Source organism: Dinoponera quadriceps, unplaced genomic scaffold (assembly GCF_001313825.1).
Source record: "Dinoponera quadriceps isolate SergipeBrazil2010 unplaced genomic scaffold, ASM131382v1 scaffold3, whole genome shotgun sequence".
Lineage (NCBI taxonomy): Eukaryota > Metazoa > Arthropoda > Insecta > Hymenoptera > Formicidae > Dinoponera > Dinoponera quadriceps.
In genome coordinates, this window is record NW_014554293.1 from 401,795 (window position 1) to 418,105 (window position 16,311).

The 16,311-nt window shown below is 43.0% G+C and overlaps 2 protein-coding genes across 2 annotated transcripts in view; both read right to left on the minus strand.

The window, feature by feature from the left end:
* Positions 1–8,974, minus strand: part of LOC106742696 (titin-like) — a 52,884-nt gene extending 43,910 nt beyond the window's left edge. Inside the window, exon 1 of the mRNA XM_014615895.1 lies at positions 8,692–8,974. The gene's annotated coding sequence lies outside the window, so the exon portion shown is untranslated. The remainder of the gene's footprint in view (positions 1–8,691) is intronic.
* A 5,136-nt stretch (positions 8,975–14,110) lies between these two features.
* Positions 14,111–16,183, minus strand: LOC106742730. Its single transcript, XM_014615942.1, has 3 exons — positions 15,932–16,183; positions 15,442–15,676; positions 14,111–14,874 (listed from the first exon to the last, which is right to left on the minus strand). Exons 1-3 carry the CDS (start codon positions 16,005–16,007, stop codon positions 14,412–14,414), a joined length of 774 nt encoding a protein of 257 aa, XP_014471428.1. The 5' UTR covers positions 16,008–16,183; the 3' UTR covers positions 14,111–14,411.
* Positions 16,184–16,311: the final 128 nt, after the last annotated feature.

A 16,311-nucleotide genomic window follows, 5' to 3' on the forward strand; every position in this document is an offset into this window, starting at 1 on the left:
AGGCCGTTTTCCTCGAGTGCCGGCGACGATTCCGCCGCAGAACCGTTAACCCAATTATTTATTGATCGGCCGATCGAGCGTATCGCATTCCTCGGCGACGCGAGCGACGACGACGACGACAACGCAACAGTAGCGCCGAAGGAAATAACAGGAAATGTAGCGGCATCGCGGCACAGGCCGCGATCGAAATGATTGCCGTGTAATTGGCCGATCGCCGGCCCGAGGTTTAGCATTTTTCATCATCAGTTGCGACCGTTCATGCGACTACTCGATTTGCGAAACACGTTATTCGTCGCGACGTCAACCGTCGCGTCTACCCGCGCCGATACGAGTAATTCCTCGAGCGAATACTGTATTAAGGATGTACGAAACGGGCTTTCGAATTGCACGAAATATACTTTGCGATTTCGCGGGCTTTCGATGAAACGACGGGGGAGGAGCGGGTTGTTTCGCAGTGGCTTAATTATCCGCCGCAGCGGTTTCTTCTGTTCCGCCTCCCCCTCTCTCTATCTCCCTTCCTTTCTCTCCTTCTCGCTCGCGTTATTTGTCTTTCCGTCCTGCCTTTCTACCCTACTTCCATTTTGAAAACTTCCTCAAGCAGAGAAAAATAATCATCGTCCGGCTGATTGTCCAATTTTACTCATTGTTCGCAACGGCGCTTCTCCGCCGGTGACACCAAGGACGCGCGCCTCCATTCTTTTGTGAAACAGCTAACCCAGATACGGCTATCACGCGACGCATGCGTTATCCACACGTGCCACATATACCCTGCGTTGTCCGGAAATGAACAGGGTCGCGAAAACGGAGAAGGAAATGTATTAGATCGAATACATTCCGTCGTTCGGCGCGACCGTAATCGGCGGCGGTCTGACGTAACAGCTCTAACTGTCGCCGTTCCGAGAGCGGTGAACGTACGAACGACCTGCCGGTTGTAACACGATAAGTATCGTACTGAAGTCCTTTTCGAATTACTGGTGCGGGGCAACTTTTTGTAATTCGAGCCGAAGACAACGACAGATCCGGAAACGGCCTGCGACCTACGACTGGCCAAACTGCGTTAGGTTCGAGTTACTTTACGACCTGCGTCCTACTACGTTTCTTGAAAATTTCTTCGTAAAAGTTTCTTCGTTATTTAGTCGCGCTATGGTAATATCGTGGACAGGATCGAAATTCGCTCGCAACGAATATCGGCGACGATTAATTCGTGAATTAATCGAATTCGCATTTGATAACGAGGATAGGAAAGTCACGAAAACTGACGTAGGTACGGTAAACTGATATACCTATTTTACTTTATTTTATTTGGATATATAAAAAGCCCGGGAGTTATCCACTCAACTAATTAATACAGAACTTAGATTATCTTTGAACTTTCTCTAGTGCACATACTAAAAATAAATATTCTCTTCAGACTTTTATAAAATACCTTGAGGTAAATCTGAAGAAGGCAACATGCTCATATTCCTTGGCTGTAAAGTACTGAATTCTGTCAAACAGAACATGAATTTCATCTACTGTAGTAGTTGGAGTTGAAGTTGCATTTTCTGTTTCCATGCACGTTCCACGCGCATAAATTTGAATTTTCCATCTTCAATAGGACCACAGAGCCAGAGAACAAAATAGTGCGTGAGTTTTGGAACGCTTATTCCGTAATTCTCCAGAGCGAGTGCCGGCACTTATGAACGAGATTTCCCACTGGAGCGTTGAGCATCTCATAAACTTCACGCGGCGTTTTTCCACGGACGCCACTCTCGTCGGCGTCAGCTTCGTTTTGCCGAAATCCCCGTTCATACCGTGGATAAAATCGCGTTGACGCTAGAATGATCCGCGCGAATGGCGCTCGTGACAAACTATCAATTACCATAGCCGGTACGGTCGAGGCGTCTATTGAGAAGTCGTAGACCTCGACGTCGAAAGTCCCGACGTGCGCCGATAGAAACTCAAATGAAAGCTGCCTGAGGGGGACGAGGGAGCGAGCGAGCGGTCGATCGAACGAAGCGGGAGAAGTTGCGCCTCGTTGTGTGTACACACCTGTGTACAACGCGATTGACTTTTATAACGAACCGGCGCGATGCGTCTGCTTCTTTTCTTTACGCCGCGTAGATCCCCAGTCACGGGAAGATCGATCGTCGCGGATCCGATCGTTTGCGCACATTCTTCGAATCGGCGCCGGTGGAGAGCAAGAGACACCTGCGCGAATGCATTCACATGCACGCGAGACTGTCCGGGTGAAAGAATCGATTTTCACCGCGTTCCATTCAAACGGAGGGTGCGAAAGAGAGAAAGCAGGGACGAGGATAGCTCACGGCGACTTTTAAGTTCGACCGACTTCAGCCGCGAGAGCCACGCGCACGCATCTCATTCGCGACTTCGCAGCATCGAAAAATCGCGGAAGACGCGAATCCGCGAATGTGGCTATCGAAGCGTCGGAATGTTAGAAATCATGCGTTCGGTGTGCATCGCAGATTCCTCGCGTCCGATCCGCACTTTCGCGCGGAGAGAGAGAGAGAGACGCTCGTTGTGCACGTCGCAGACGTTACGTCTATGACAGCCAATTAAATTAATTTCACCCGTTCGCGTGCAGCCATCCGTTCGTTATCGGTGCAACCTCGCGCTTCTCGCTGCTTGAAACCGCGCGATCTCGAGAGCGGCGACGAAGGGACCGCCGGCTGACCCATATATCCTAACAACGTTTCCCGTGCAAGTGCTGACAGAGAGCCGCGGCTCAAGAAAAAGTCCAGTTATCTTGCTGTACCGATATGTTAATTCAAAAGTAATAAGATATTTAGCGAGGCCTCCTTCCCGATCCGGTCTTGAGAGCCGGGCCGTACGATGACTCGGTCAGGTGAGCCAGACGAATTTTAAATGGTGAAAGTCCAGCCGGATCACGCCCGAAAAGAAGCCCGTCGCATCGCGCGAAACCGTGAGAGACGACGAGATGTACTTGCCGCGGGAACTGAAGATCCCGCGCGCCGCTCGTGAGCGAACGTCGCGAGGGGTCCGCGCGGACCTGGAGAAATTCACGACGTTCGTGCACCGGCCAACCCAAAAATTGCATCCCCGGCTTTTTAAAGAGAATTTCTTTTACTTTTACTGATATATATGATAATCTTGTGAGAGTTGATGAATAAGACATATATAATAATTTCCCGTAGAAAAATGGAAACACTTTCTATTCTTTAATTGTAACATTATTTAGAAATTCTTAAAAGACGCGCTAATAATGTAACATTTAAAACGAATTTTTAGTTCTTCCGGCGACATGAAACGTAAAAATCAGAAATTATAGTTTAAATGTGCTTTCTTCTTAGAGTTTTCATACCCCTCGTGCCAGTAATTTATTAAAATACACATTTCCTGAAATGTACTATTAATTTTATTGTCACTTTCTGTTTCAACACATTTACAATTTGTAATATCAAATTTGCCGAGTACAATTCATTAATCCGTTAACACCGCCCAAAAACCTGATTGGAAATGAATCTGGTCCGAGTTGCTAGTTAAATAGCATCGGCTATATTAAATTTTCTGGCTCGTTTCGAATTCGTTACCGGCCGATTCGTTTCGTTTATTCAACCGTCAGCTAACTTACTGTATCTAGCCGTTATCCAGCCACTGGGAGCAGCGTCTACCAGGGAAGACGCAACGACGACGGCATACGTTGCTGCTGCTGGACCGATAAGGAATCGACCGACCTAAGATCGCAAGATTTCCTTCCTCCCTCTCGAGCGAGAGCGATCTTACGCAAATAATAATCGTGCGCAAACATGAGCGAATAAAGACGTGCCGACGTCGTATACGTCATGTCAAACACTTGTTCCTTCGATTCAAAAGCCGCGAACAAAGCCGGTACGTCGGGACGTTTGATTCGAAAGATGTCTCTCTCTCTCTCTCTGCACATGCAGGCCGGGCCGCGTGTTCAGAGCGAAGCTGCAGGTGCAGCGGTCCCGTGACGTCGGCATCCATTGTTCGTCGGTGGCGGCAGAAGCACGCCAGATCCTTGCACGTAGAGCAACGACTGCGCACCGCGCGCTTTTACGAGCCTTTCTTCCAGCCGGGGGATTCTTTTTCGGCCGAACGGCCGTTCCTGCCTCTCGGCGGCGAGAGAGGCGCGCTGCAAATGGCAGAAGAACGCGCGCATACAACGGGGCGGCCGCAACGGATGTATAGATCGAACGCGGCGGCGGCGGCTCCATTATGCCCTCCTGAACTCGTCCTGGGAAGGATGAGAACTTATTACGCGTCGTAGCTGCGGCGGACTTCGCTATTGTCGTTGGTCTCCCGCGCGTTCTCCTCGGAGTCGACGCGCGTGTCCGAAGTCACGGGCTTACATAACGGAATGATCTTTCAACAGGATGATCGGCGTCCGTTATAAATAAGCGGCCCCGCCAGATCAATAATATTGAAGTACTTCGCTTTCGAGAAATAGCTAGGTCGCCGATCAGCACGGCAAGCGCGAGTTCGGGCCGCGCAAATATTGAAGTTTCAGAACCTGCACGGGAGAAGGATTGATAAAAAGTTTGGTACTAAAAACGGCCCACTAAAATTTTTGTGTTACTTTAACATGGGGAATATGTTGAAATGTAGACAGGTATATGTTAAATTAACATATTTACCTTGTTAAAAAATATATTACTTTTAACATATTTATCCTGTTAAAGTAATATAAAAATTTCCACATAAAGTAGACCATTTTTAACACAAAATTTTTCGTTTACGTTACGTATGTATATAACATAATAGCGTGTAAAATATGGATAGACATTATTTGCCGTGGAACTAAAAGATATGAATACGCTTATGATTGTGTAACAAAACATTACGTTTTTACAAACAAAGCCAATTTTTTAATCTATTTTAGTCGGGGGGAGCCGCATCACCACCCCTGTTCCTCTTCAACTCATTAAGCAGTGTCGCCACAAATTTTTTAAATAATGCCCTAAGTAATAAATATTCCATAACACTGAGTCTAGAATCGATCGAACAACACTAACGAATCGCAACCGTTGAGTTTTCAATTTAGAACATGGATCATTGACAAAGTAACCGCATAAAATATAAATGAGGAGCTGTAATATCAATTGCTCCCCTACTAATTTCTCTTCTTTCTGTGTGGTTAGCCGACGGTGGCGCCGAGCCGGTTTATTAACGAGCCGGGAAAGCGCGGAGCGTCCAGGGGGACTGTCTCATCAGAGTAAATCGTTAAATTACATAAACTCACACTTAGCCGGCTGCAATGTAGTTTGCGCGCTTAGTATCCAATCACGGACTTTCATTTGCGTGAAACGGTACTCCTTCTATCGACCGCTATAAAAGCCCAGCTTCCCTCGTAAACCATCCCGGTGCTCTTGTTAATCTAACGTCCGGCTAACTAAGCCCGACACCTGCTGCGACCTTGCCTGGAGACACTTAATTAGCTTATCTCGCGGTCGCGCGCTCTCCCGATCGCCGCGAAATCTTGTTTCGCGAAGCGGCGCGCTTCGATCTCTCTCTCTCTCTCTCTCTCTTCCTCTTTCATTCTTTTTACCCCTCTGTCTTTTTCTCGCCTAACTAATGATACAAGCGGGCCGATACGCCAAGCCGTAACGGGATATTCGCGCTTCTTTCGGCGCGAGGAAAGCTCGCGCGTCCATCCGTGAGACCACGAGGAAGAGGTGTGAAACTTTTACCACGACGCGGTTTATAGGCGTTCAACGCGCGAACGCGATCCGGGAGAAAGAAATTCGCCCGCGGAGAGTTCCGGGCAATGCCGGGCATCGCAGCGGAGAGACGCGTTGTGTGTGCGTTTGCAGCCGGTTCGACTGCATTTCGTGCGACGACGCACACGCTCGTTCTCGCGCACGGTACACAAACACCTCGTGCACACACGCACACACACATATATATACACACACATGCACGCATATGTATACAAATGACCAGACGCGCGAGAGACCCCGAATCTTTCCGTGCGCGGCGGTCGCGTCTTCGTTGAGTCTCGAGCGGGCCCCGACACGAGGGGCCCGTGAGCCCCAGACAGGGGAAACCATATGTGAGGTGTATGTGGAAATCGATCGGCTCGTCGTCGGGAGATGTCGATTGCGAGATTATGTGAGGTTGCGCGAGTACAGTTGATATTTGCCCGACGAAAGTATCGGCGTGCGACATCAGTGTTGAATCGCGGTTCTTTCCATACGTAAATCTGATTCTGACGTCTGAAATTTTTCTTTTCGCTGCTTTAGCGTGAAAATAGATTGTCGAGGGTATGTTAAAATTCAATCTGTGGAAGTTAAAAAGCGTCAGTATCGTCGAAGTAAGTTTTTATTAGCTTATAGGCTGTCTGAGCAGACGCGAACTATTCTTAAGAATGTCAGAATAACATCAAAATTTCGACTCGGGATAGCTGTAGTTTAAAAAATATATGTTATATTGTAATTTTTGTAAATTAATAGCATGAGAGGTATAAAAGTATAACAGTAGAATATATTTGACTAATTTCTTATTTTTATATTTCATACTGCCAGATAAACTAAGATTTCTTTCATATGTTACATTATTGGGCATCTCTTTGAACGATCTCGAGATAAAGAATGTTATGACGAAAGAATAGAAATAGAATCTTTATCTTTCTACAGGAAATTAAAACTAATGTCGCGTTCATCAACTCTTATAAAACTGCCATATACACCATCTCAAATTTAAAAATTATCTTTAAAGAAAATGAATTTAGAGACATTCTCTTTTCTCTAACATATAACATTCTCTTTTCTATAACGTTGTTTCAACGTTAAGATCGCGCGTGTTATTCTCAGGATTGAATTCGACGCTGTTAACCCGCGATATTCGCTCCAATATTTCTCAACTGATAGCTCGCGATTTCCTTGGGAATATTCTTTCCGTCGTGGCTGAAGAGCCGCGGGATATTGAAGCGCCGTCGAGATTCCAGCACGGATACAGCCACCCACGTACGAACGAACATATTCGTTCCTGGCATTAGGCTAACGCGATTCGATCTTCGGTGACGCGCACGTACGTCCGCTTGCCCGTCCGTCCATCCGTCCGTTCGTTCGTTCGTTCCTTCATTCCGTCTGCCTGCCCTAACGTTCCCTTCTCGGACGCGCCTGGAATCGCAATTTCAAGCACCCCGACGCATCTCTCTCGATCCGTAACCTACGCTCGGAATAGCTGAGAGGTTTCTTCCTAGCATCGTGCCGAGGACGCTTTATAAAGCGCGATACGTCGCTCGGCGTCGGCATTATAATCGCGACACCGATTATTAATCGACAACTTTTAACTAGAAGAGGCGTGCAGGGGCGTTTTGCGCAACGGGACCTCTCGCGCCATATGGCGAACGGCCAGGCGAAAATATTGGGCTTTTTTTAAATACATAATCGCATCCTTTGATCTCCCCGCAGTGTATAACTTCAGCCATTACCGTACATCGTAAATTCCAGCGATCGTTCATCCTCGAGATACCAGCTATTCATCATCGTGAGCTACTTTAAAAAGCGAAATATCGCGAAGGTATCAGGTAACAATCTCGCGAAATATTCATCAACTTCCATGGCCACAATGGTTCGATTTTTAGACAGACTTCGGTGATTGCAGCGATAAAAAAGTCGATAACTCTTGGTTGTTGTTGAAAAATGTGCGGCCGAGCGAGTCCGAGTGAATGTTTGGAAAAACGAATGGCGATGTTATTCCTGTACGCGCGTATCTCGTATTTCTGTTACCGGGTAGCGGGCAGGTAAGGAACGCTTACGTATCGTAAGCTCGCGACCGCACCGCGCATTCAAATCACCGGTCAGTGCTCCGCTGGGTTATCCTATTCGCGCTGCAAGCAGCGATCGCGCTGCACTTTCGTAGCGGAAATATTAATGTAAACGTGTTGCTTCGCGGACTCGCGCGTCCCGGTGGATCGCAATTACGCGAGGATTAACATGCCCCCTCGCGGTTAACCGTGGCCGGCAACTCGAAGCCGAGCGTAACGTCGCTCGTTTTCAAAACAAACCGCGTTCCAACTTTTTACAGCTCAGTTTAGATAGAGACGATCGCCGCACGGACCGTAAATCGCGACGCAAATCGACGCCTCCTGACATTTTCGATCTTTCCGTCGCCTCTCAACATCCTGTTTCATCGTCTATTGTGAAAAGTGAATGGCACTATGACAGACTTGTGCGTTCAGAACTTCACAATATGATAATAGGATTCAACCAGGCAGCGCCTTTAAAGCTCACAATTCCACGAGTCCGATTCTTTTGCGCCTAAACTTGGACTATCATGAAATGTTTTTTATCGAAAAAGCGAGCGATACTCGCACTCCGGAAAGTAGCGTTATCACCGAATTTCCGTTAAATCGTTGGACGAATTTCCGTTAAAAGTTTTTCTCCATTAATCTTATCAAGCCTTTCACCCATGCATCGTCGCAGCTGTAAATGCGACGCAATCTTCTCGACTCCAAAGAGCATTGCGAGGAGGCAAACGGTCTACATTTGAATATAATTTTGGAATTCGCATATTTCCTCTTCTCAGTTTGCAAATGTCGAAATATCGTTTGGAGGTAGTCACTTCCCTTCTAACGAAATATATTTACATATATTTCCGAAGAGAATCATAATCTTCATTCGATCGTATTTTTGTGACCGAGCTCTTTAGTATTCGCGCTCTTGAAGGTCGAGACGAGCAGATTCTCTTCTCGGGCATTAAACTCACCTTACAGGCGTTCCTAGATCCCCATAGCACACCGATAAACACGAATGATCTTTCGTCTCACTAATAACGTACGCGGGCTCGTCGAAATCCCAAAAACAGCGTGCACGTGATCTCACTCGCGACCGACCCGCGGCGAAAGACGAGGCGGAGAGCGAGAGAGGAGGAGGAGGAGGGCAGTTAAGGAGCGGAAAGGTCGGGACGAGAGAATTCACGGAGAGCCGTTTAAACGGACGAATGGAACGCGGGAAATCACGAACTACCGAGACGATCAACTGCCAGCGCGCGATCCACTTACCCTACGACGGACGCGGACTTTGGAGTCTCTGAAGCGCGCCCCGGCCGTTCGCTCTCGGTGCGAAGGACTCCGCGGGTCTTTGCGCCTGCGTAACCCCTCTACCAGGTTGACAGGATGATAGGTGGGGAAGAACGAACGAACGACCGGCAACCCCCTTTCCACGGACTTGCTCCTTTTCGCGGGTTGCCCGGTGTTTATCGTGTGTGTGTTTGTATATGTGTGTGTGTGTGTGTGCATGCGTGCGGGCGCTTGAATGTTGCGCGCTTGTGTCTGTAACCCGCGGTGTTCACCTGCGAATGAACCTGCTCAGGTGGCAGCACCTCGTGTATCCGATGATAGGACGAGGAACGAGGGGAGTCGAGGGAGCAAGGTGTATTGGTACCTGTCTACCCGTGGGTGAGCAGATATCAATATTCATCGCGATCGACTTCACCCTTTTTCCAGCCTGCAGCTACGACACACATCCGCGGGAGCTTTTAAAACTCCGTCGAAGACGCATCGGTGGCGCATCAATGAGCGTTCGTTCCTCGGAACGCGCGTGCGCGTGATAATTAAAAAAGCAGCTCGGATGAAGCGAAATCTTAATTACACGCGAAGCTAGTTTCGAATAACTTGTAATTCGCGGATTGTCAATCGTAATAGAGGGGAGAGCTCGGAGAAAAATTATATATTCACGGAGATTTATAGATCTTTAAATACTTGTTGCCTTTCGTTTCGCCAGGCGAAATCGTAGAGAGAATTTTATCCCGTACTCGTCGCGCAAACTGCAGATCTTTCATTGAGAGAAATTATTTCTTTCGGCCTCAACTATACCTTTTCTGATTTTAATCACAGTAGTAGTAGCAATATGCGTGTAAACTTATTGTTACTGACACTATGGTAAGTATACTGAAAAAAAGTGCTAAAATTAAATAAACATAATTACCTATTTCCCAGCCTTTTAAATAAAAATATTTAAAGTAATATTTGCATTAATTTCAGTATATTTTGTGTGATGGTTTACAATAAATATTTATTTGAACGCAATAATATTTTAATTTATAAACAAACTACTGAATATAAGTGTAAAATATTCTCAATTGAAGAGAATATTTAATAAAATTATATAATATTTCTTTCATTCATTCATTCTTTCCATTGGAGAAATTTAGTGTTTTAAATTTCGGTTTGTCTGTCGAGTAAATATTTTCTAAAATTAAAGTTCTAATATTCTTAATATTATGAATTTAACACTTGTCGGAATTGTTTTAACACATACAAGTGTCTACTTATACTAAAAAATGAGTTTGGTTGGATTTATCCGATAGTGAACTACTAAACGCTTTTTGGTTGATGGAAACAGAATTTCTGGTTACAAAAATCAAATTTGGTTTACGAGAAGTAGAAATTTTGTCTCCTCTAATCAAAATACTTTCGGTTATCTGTTGTCAAATCCATCTAACTAAATTCATTTCTTAACATATACGAAGGAAATATCACATTGTATATACGAGGTCTGTTCAAAAAGTATCGCGAATTTTAAATTTCCGCGGGTTACGTATATTCGATTTTCGATTTTCTTGTGGCGTTATGTTGGTACTCCTGTCCCTCACTTATGCCGACAAGTTCGGCCATTTTGAATATTCAGTTTATCTTTGACAGCTGTTTTGCTTGAACGTGTTTTGGCTCGTCTTCGATTTTTGCCTATTCCAAAAAATGGATCAAAGAATCTAACAAAATTAAGTGCGCGGACACATTCCGAATGTTGACTGTGGCATATGGTGAAGCTACCTTGGACCGAAGCAACGTTTATCGGTGGTACAAAATGTTCTCAGAGGGCCGAGAAGATGTGAACGACGAAGAGCGTGCCGGACGCCCGAGCACGTCAACAACAGACGAAAACATTGATGAAGTGAAGAAAATAGTATTGGCCAATCGTCGAATCACCGTTAGAGAAGTTGCTGAGGACCTAAACATATCGATTGGCTCGTGCCATTCGATTTTTACTAATGATTTGGGCATGAGACGGGTCGTCGCGAAATTCGTACCAACGCTCTTGCTCACACATCGTTGCTTGTGCGCGAATTTTTGGCCAAAAACAACACACTAATGATGCCGCAGCCACCGTATTCCCCAGACCTGGCCCCCTGTGACTTTTTCTTGTTCCCGAAACTGAAGAGGCACATGAAAGGACGACGCTACGCTACGATTGAGGAGATAAAGACGACATCGAAGGAGGAGCTGAACAAGATCACAAAAAATGATTTTTGAAGTGCTTCGAGGATTGGAAAAAACGTTGGAACAAGTGTATAATATCTGATGGGGATTACTTTGAAGGAGACAAAATAGATATTCATGAATAAATAATTAATTTTTGAAAAAACACAAAATTCGCGATACTTTTTGAACAGACCTCGTATAATCAATTATATTTCTACTTCTAGTTAATATTTGCCCATTAATCATTTCACTCGAACCAATTAAACATTAATTGACCACTAGCACTCTTTTCCTTCAGTGTAGAAAAACCGGTTCTCCTGACTATAATTTTTCACTATGATGATTATAGGTTACAAATATCAAATATCTTTCCCTCAGTGTTTAAAATGGGATTGAGAAAAGGAAAAAGAGAGAGAGAGATAATGATACTGTTACAATTACGAGTGCGGTTTGCGGACTGCCGATTTCGATCGTGGTTCTGAAAACGGTGGATATCCCGTCTATTGGATCACAGCCGAAGAAAGGACAGCTGTTACATAATTGCGTTAATTAGTTGCGTTGCCCTCGACCGTGCTCCGTTCCTTCCTTCAGCGAATTCTTGCACTCACCCGGCCGAGACGGCCGGGTCCGTAGGAATTCGCGACGTAACGCCTTATGTCCCGTCGTTAGGAATCGTAGGAGAAAGGGGGTCGAGGGGTGCGGTGTGGCAGGGAAGCTAGTGCATCGGCGAACACTTGGATGCACACCGGTGAGCGCCGTATGCGTTAATAATTCCCCCGTCTTCCTTTCGTTCCTCCACTTCGCTTTCGTGCTCGGCTATGTTTGAAGAAGGGAAAGACGAGGACTTTCGAGCTCTTCGAATATGTCTGCTCTCTTTCACTACTTCCTTCCGCTCGCATCGCACAAAGAGCCGAGTTTCCATATAATTCTTTTTTCTCACTTTTCGAGGACGTTCAATTTTTTGAGGATTTTCACACGTCTCGCGTAATGAATGACTTATCTCTCGCACGTTTCATTGTTTTTATGCGTCACTTTGCGCAGGCGCGTTTTGGCGTGTTTTGCAAGTGATTTTGATGGAAATAAGAAAATAGTATCGCAGCGGAATGAGAGTGCCAAATACGATTTTACTGGCACATCGCAGAAATGGCAGAATCATTTACCGACAGGCCGATGCACACGAGTGAGCGCGACGATCCGCGGAATACGAAATCGTTACGGAAACGGTAGCGCGTTATCTGACTTTACGTGTTGCACATTCTCGCGCGGCCGCAACAAAGTTAGTTAGCAGGATGTTCGACTTCTCGCCACGAACTTCGTTTACGTTCAGTTAATTATTAAAATTGAGAAAATGCGCTGACGTGCGTTTATTGCATGACTCAGTCCCATCAAGGAGAGATCAAATTATCTACTTGAAAAAATAATGCGGGCGCAGTCGCGCAAGTGGTTTTCTAAAATTAATAGCAGATAAATATTTACACAGTGCCTCTTGAAATTTATAATATTGTAAGACTAGAGTTGTGTGTATTAAGAGAATTGGTGTAGTGCGTAAGGCAGGCGATTCACGACTTAGAAGACTTGGGTTGTATATGCTTAAAAAAATTATAAACATATATTTGAGGCCAAAATTGACTATAAAATATAGTGAGATTATACAATTATTTTTTTCTCAGTATATTCATTGTTGATAGCTACGTGTCTAGATAAAATTTTACAAAAATTTTAAATCTTACCTGCGAGGAACACGTGAGTAAGGAACATAAATTACAGTTAATTATAAAATTGAAATTACTTGAAAATGGAAACGATTAACATTGCTAACGGTGTTTCGTTTCTCTGTCTTGATCCCTTTGTTCCTCGTATCCACATGATTATCTACTTTTAATATTTGTTGGATGAGTCATCAACATACATTCACACGTACGTTCGCGGCGTACCAGCCTTTTTCGCATTGTTATACATACACAGACAAATGTGAGAAAAGACAGTCGCGCATATATTGTTAAAGAATTTGTGCACGTGCGTGGGCGTGTCGCGTATGCGTGAACAGCTTGGAATTCAAATTGAACGCAGAAAGAACGTTCTTCGGGTACAACGACGTTTGGAAACCCGGCTCGGTCGTTAAAGACAATGAGAGTTGTATGAAAGTGAATTTTATGAGAAAGAGAGAGAGGGAAAAGAGAGAAAAAGAGAAAAATTTCCAAATTGAAATTTTGGCTTTATATAAATATTCAAATATAATTATATAAATATTAATAGTGGTAAATAAATTTCGGGCAAATGTTAGTATTAAATCGAATATAAAGAACACTTCCTGTTTTCATAATTTTGTTTTCGTTTTTATTTTCTTATTGGTGTTAGAAATCTCTTTTGATAAGATATATATTTTAAATAAGTGAATAAGAAGGAATTATATGAACAAAAATAGCAGTTGTATAAACACTAGTAGAAATTCAAATTTGAATTCGTCATAATAATAAAATTTTTTAATTTATTAATTAATTTAATTTTTTTTAATTTATGAAATATTTGTAATGTAAAATTATGAGTTTTTAGATTAAAAAAATATAATTTTTTTGATTTAAGATATTGTTATACAAGAAAGAGCAAGATATTTAGAGAAATTATATTTCATCATCTCTCCCAAATCCTGTACAAAGAGAGCGTAATTTTAATCCTAATCACTTCAACACCGATTTGCGAAAGATCGCATATATTGAACATATCGAACATATCAAATATTCAGACATGTAAAGTGCAATTTGTATGCGTGTATAGATTTAACATTACTTACGATTAAAATGTTATTATAAAGTTCATTTCTTACATGTATAATTCTTTATTACCTTCATTTGGAATACAAATTAATTTGTATATTCCTCCTCTTTTCCTCTCGCGTTACTAAAAATATGAATGCGTTGGAAAAAATCGATCGATTTTTCCAGAAAGGAAACAAATTTTCTTAAGATAAGGGTATAATAAAGGGCTATTCTTTTCAATGTATACTGCCATTCGATTTCCGTTGTAACCGATTACCACACAAGAGCAGTGGCTTGCAATCGTGACCATTTAATGAGCATCTAACGTTTTTTCGAAAAATGTGTGGTTACACACATGTGGTTATACAAAAGAGCGATTCATGAATTCCTACTTAATAAAAAACATTAATATGGGAGCAATTGATAGTATTGACGATTAACAGTTGTTATAATGTAATTAGAGTATGTCGTCACGATACAATAAAAAGAGCAACGCCATTATTTTGGAAATAAGCTAAACATTTGTGAAATATTGAATTCACGGCATTTTTGATAACTTCGGAAGCATTTTCCTCAATTTTGGACTTTATTTGGTCCATTCTTGCTTTCCACCTCCCGAACACAATGTTATTTATTATTTCCGCTATTCCATAGTTCTTTCTTTGGTCGCCCACGTAGGTAACGCTCTTGTCTACGCTCAATTTTACGGAGACATTTCTCACAATCAAATATTTTTCTGCGACTTCCGCAAATGTAGAAAGAAATTCATGATATTTATTATTCATGTGGATTATGGCTTTGACGTTTGAAAATATCCCACTCATTGGTTCTTTGTTTCTTCCTTCATCCCTAGTGTTTATGTCATAGACAGCAGACATTGTGATTATTGGAAAGAACGCTACAAATTTAATTTGTTCCAGTGTAGGAGAAACCCTGAAAAAGATGATTTTTGACTGGTTTTACGTACATCTGCGCACGATTCGCGATAAAATTTATGACATGGATCTTTTCGATCGAACAAGGTTTTCATTTCATTTGTCGTATGACCAATATTGTTGAATGTACTGAACGACTTTTGGATAAGGTATTTCTAAGGCGTGCAATAAGATTTCTACCGGGCATTTCAGAAATTCTCTATCTGACAATCGGTATGTCTGACAACTATGTAATATTCGCTTAACGCTCTAGTAAAAGTTGAATCTCGCGAATATCTAACTACGAGATCTGCTCTATTATATTTGCTGTGTAATGACTATACAACGGCTATATCGGAAAATTCTACATTTTAGCGAATTACCGGTAACGATCCAGCAACGAGATTAAAAAGTTTAATCTAGCCTGCACTAGCTGGCCGATAATTTTTGATTTTTGATTCAAGTCGACTAAATACATTTCTATTCTCGCGGTATCCATTAACTGATTGATCTGAAATTTTCATCTGCACGGGACAATTATTTCGGGCTATAAATATTGCGTTATCCTTGAATAATAAGTACTTACTCGATTTCACTTATTTTGTATTTTGTCAGACCGGTGATGCTTATTTCCGTAAACCTCTCCTTCTCATTAAAGAGATCGTTAGAGACCTCGAAAATATCCATTTTATAGGGCTCAAAAGACAGCAAATTATCATCCGAACAACCTTTTGCTAAGTGATGCCACACTGATTCTATGCTTTTCTTTACGCATGCGTTTAGAAACGGTGAGAAGGACCTACATATCCGTAGTTCCGGTTCTGAGCACATAATACAACGAGTTCCTAATTTATTTCTCACACATATGTCAAAGCAACTTTAATATATTTTTTATTTCCTTCGGAAAACACGTGATTCAATGACGAGACAAATCTACTATATGAAGATTGAGATCACATTTGAGATCACGTGCATTTCCCATAGAACAAGATTCTAATCGTGAGACAAAACGAAGATATAAATATTCACATTTGTTCGAGAAAACTATTTTGCGCGATAATTGCAAGGTTACTTACTTTTACTTAGAGGATTGTTGTAATGTTCCGAAGCTAAGCTGCTAGTTATAAAGAAGAACGCCAAAATGACACGCATTGTGGCCTATGAAGTGGTTCTTTGTTCAAGTAAAATTTAACGAAATGACGAAATGCCGGATGACTTTGATGCACGGTTCTCCAGCCGTTTCATTCCGATGATAAGCAAGCACTTCACGTTGTTTTCGCTTCCTTGTCTTCTTCTATATATAATATGCTTGCCCGACCGTGTCGGGTTTTATAGACCGAACAACTCGACCACGTGTCAGCACTACTATAGTCAACTACAGACGACTATAGCACTATTACTATGAGTTCCTAATTTATTTCTAGTAGTCTAGTAGTTCTTACGTGCTGACGTGTTG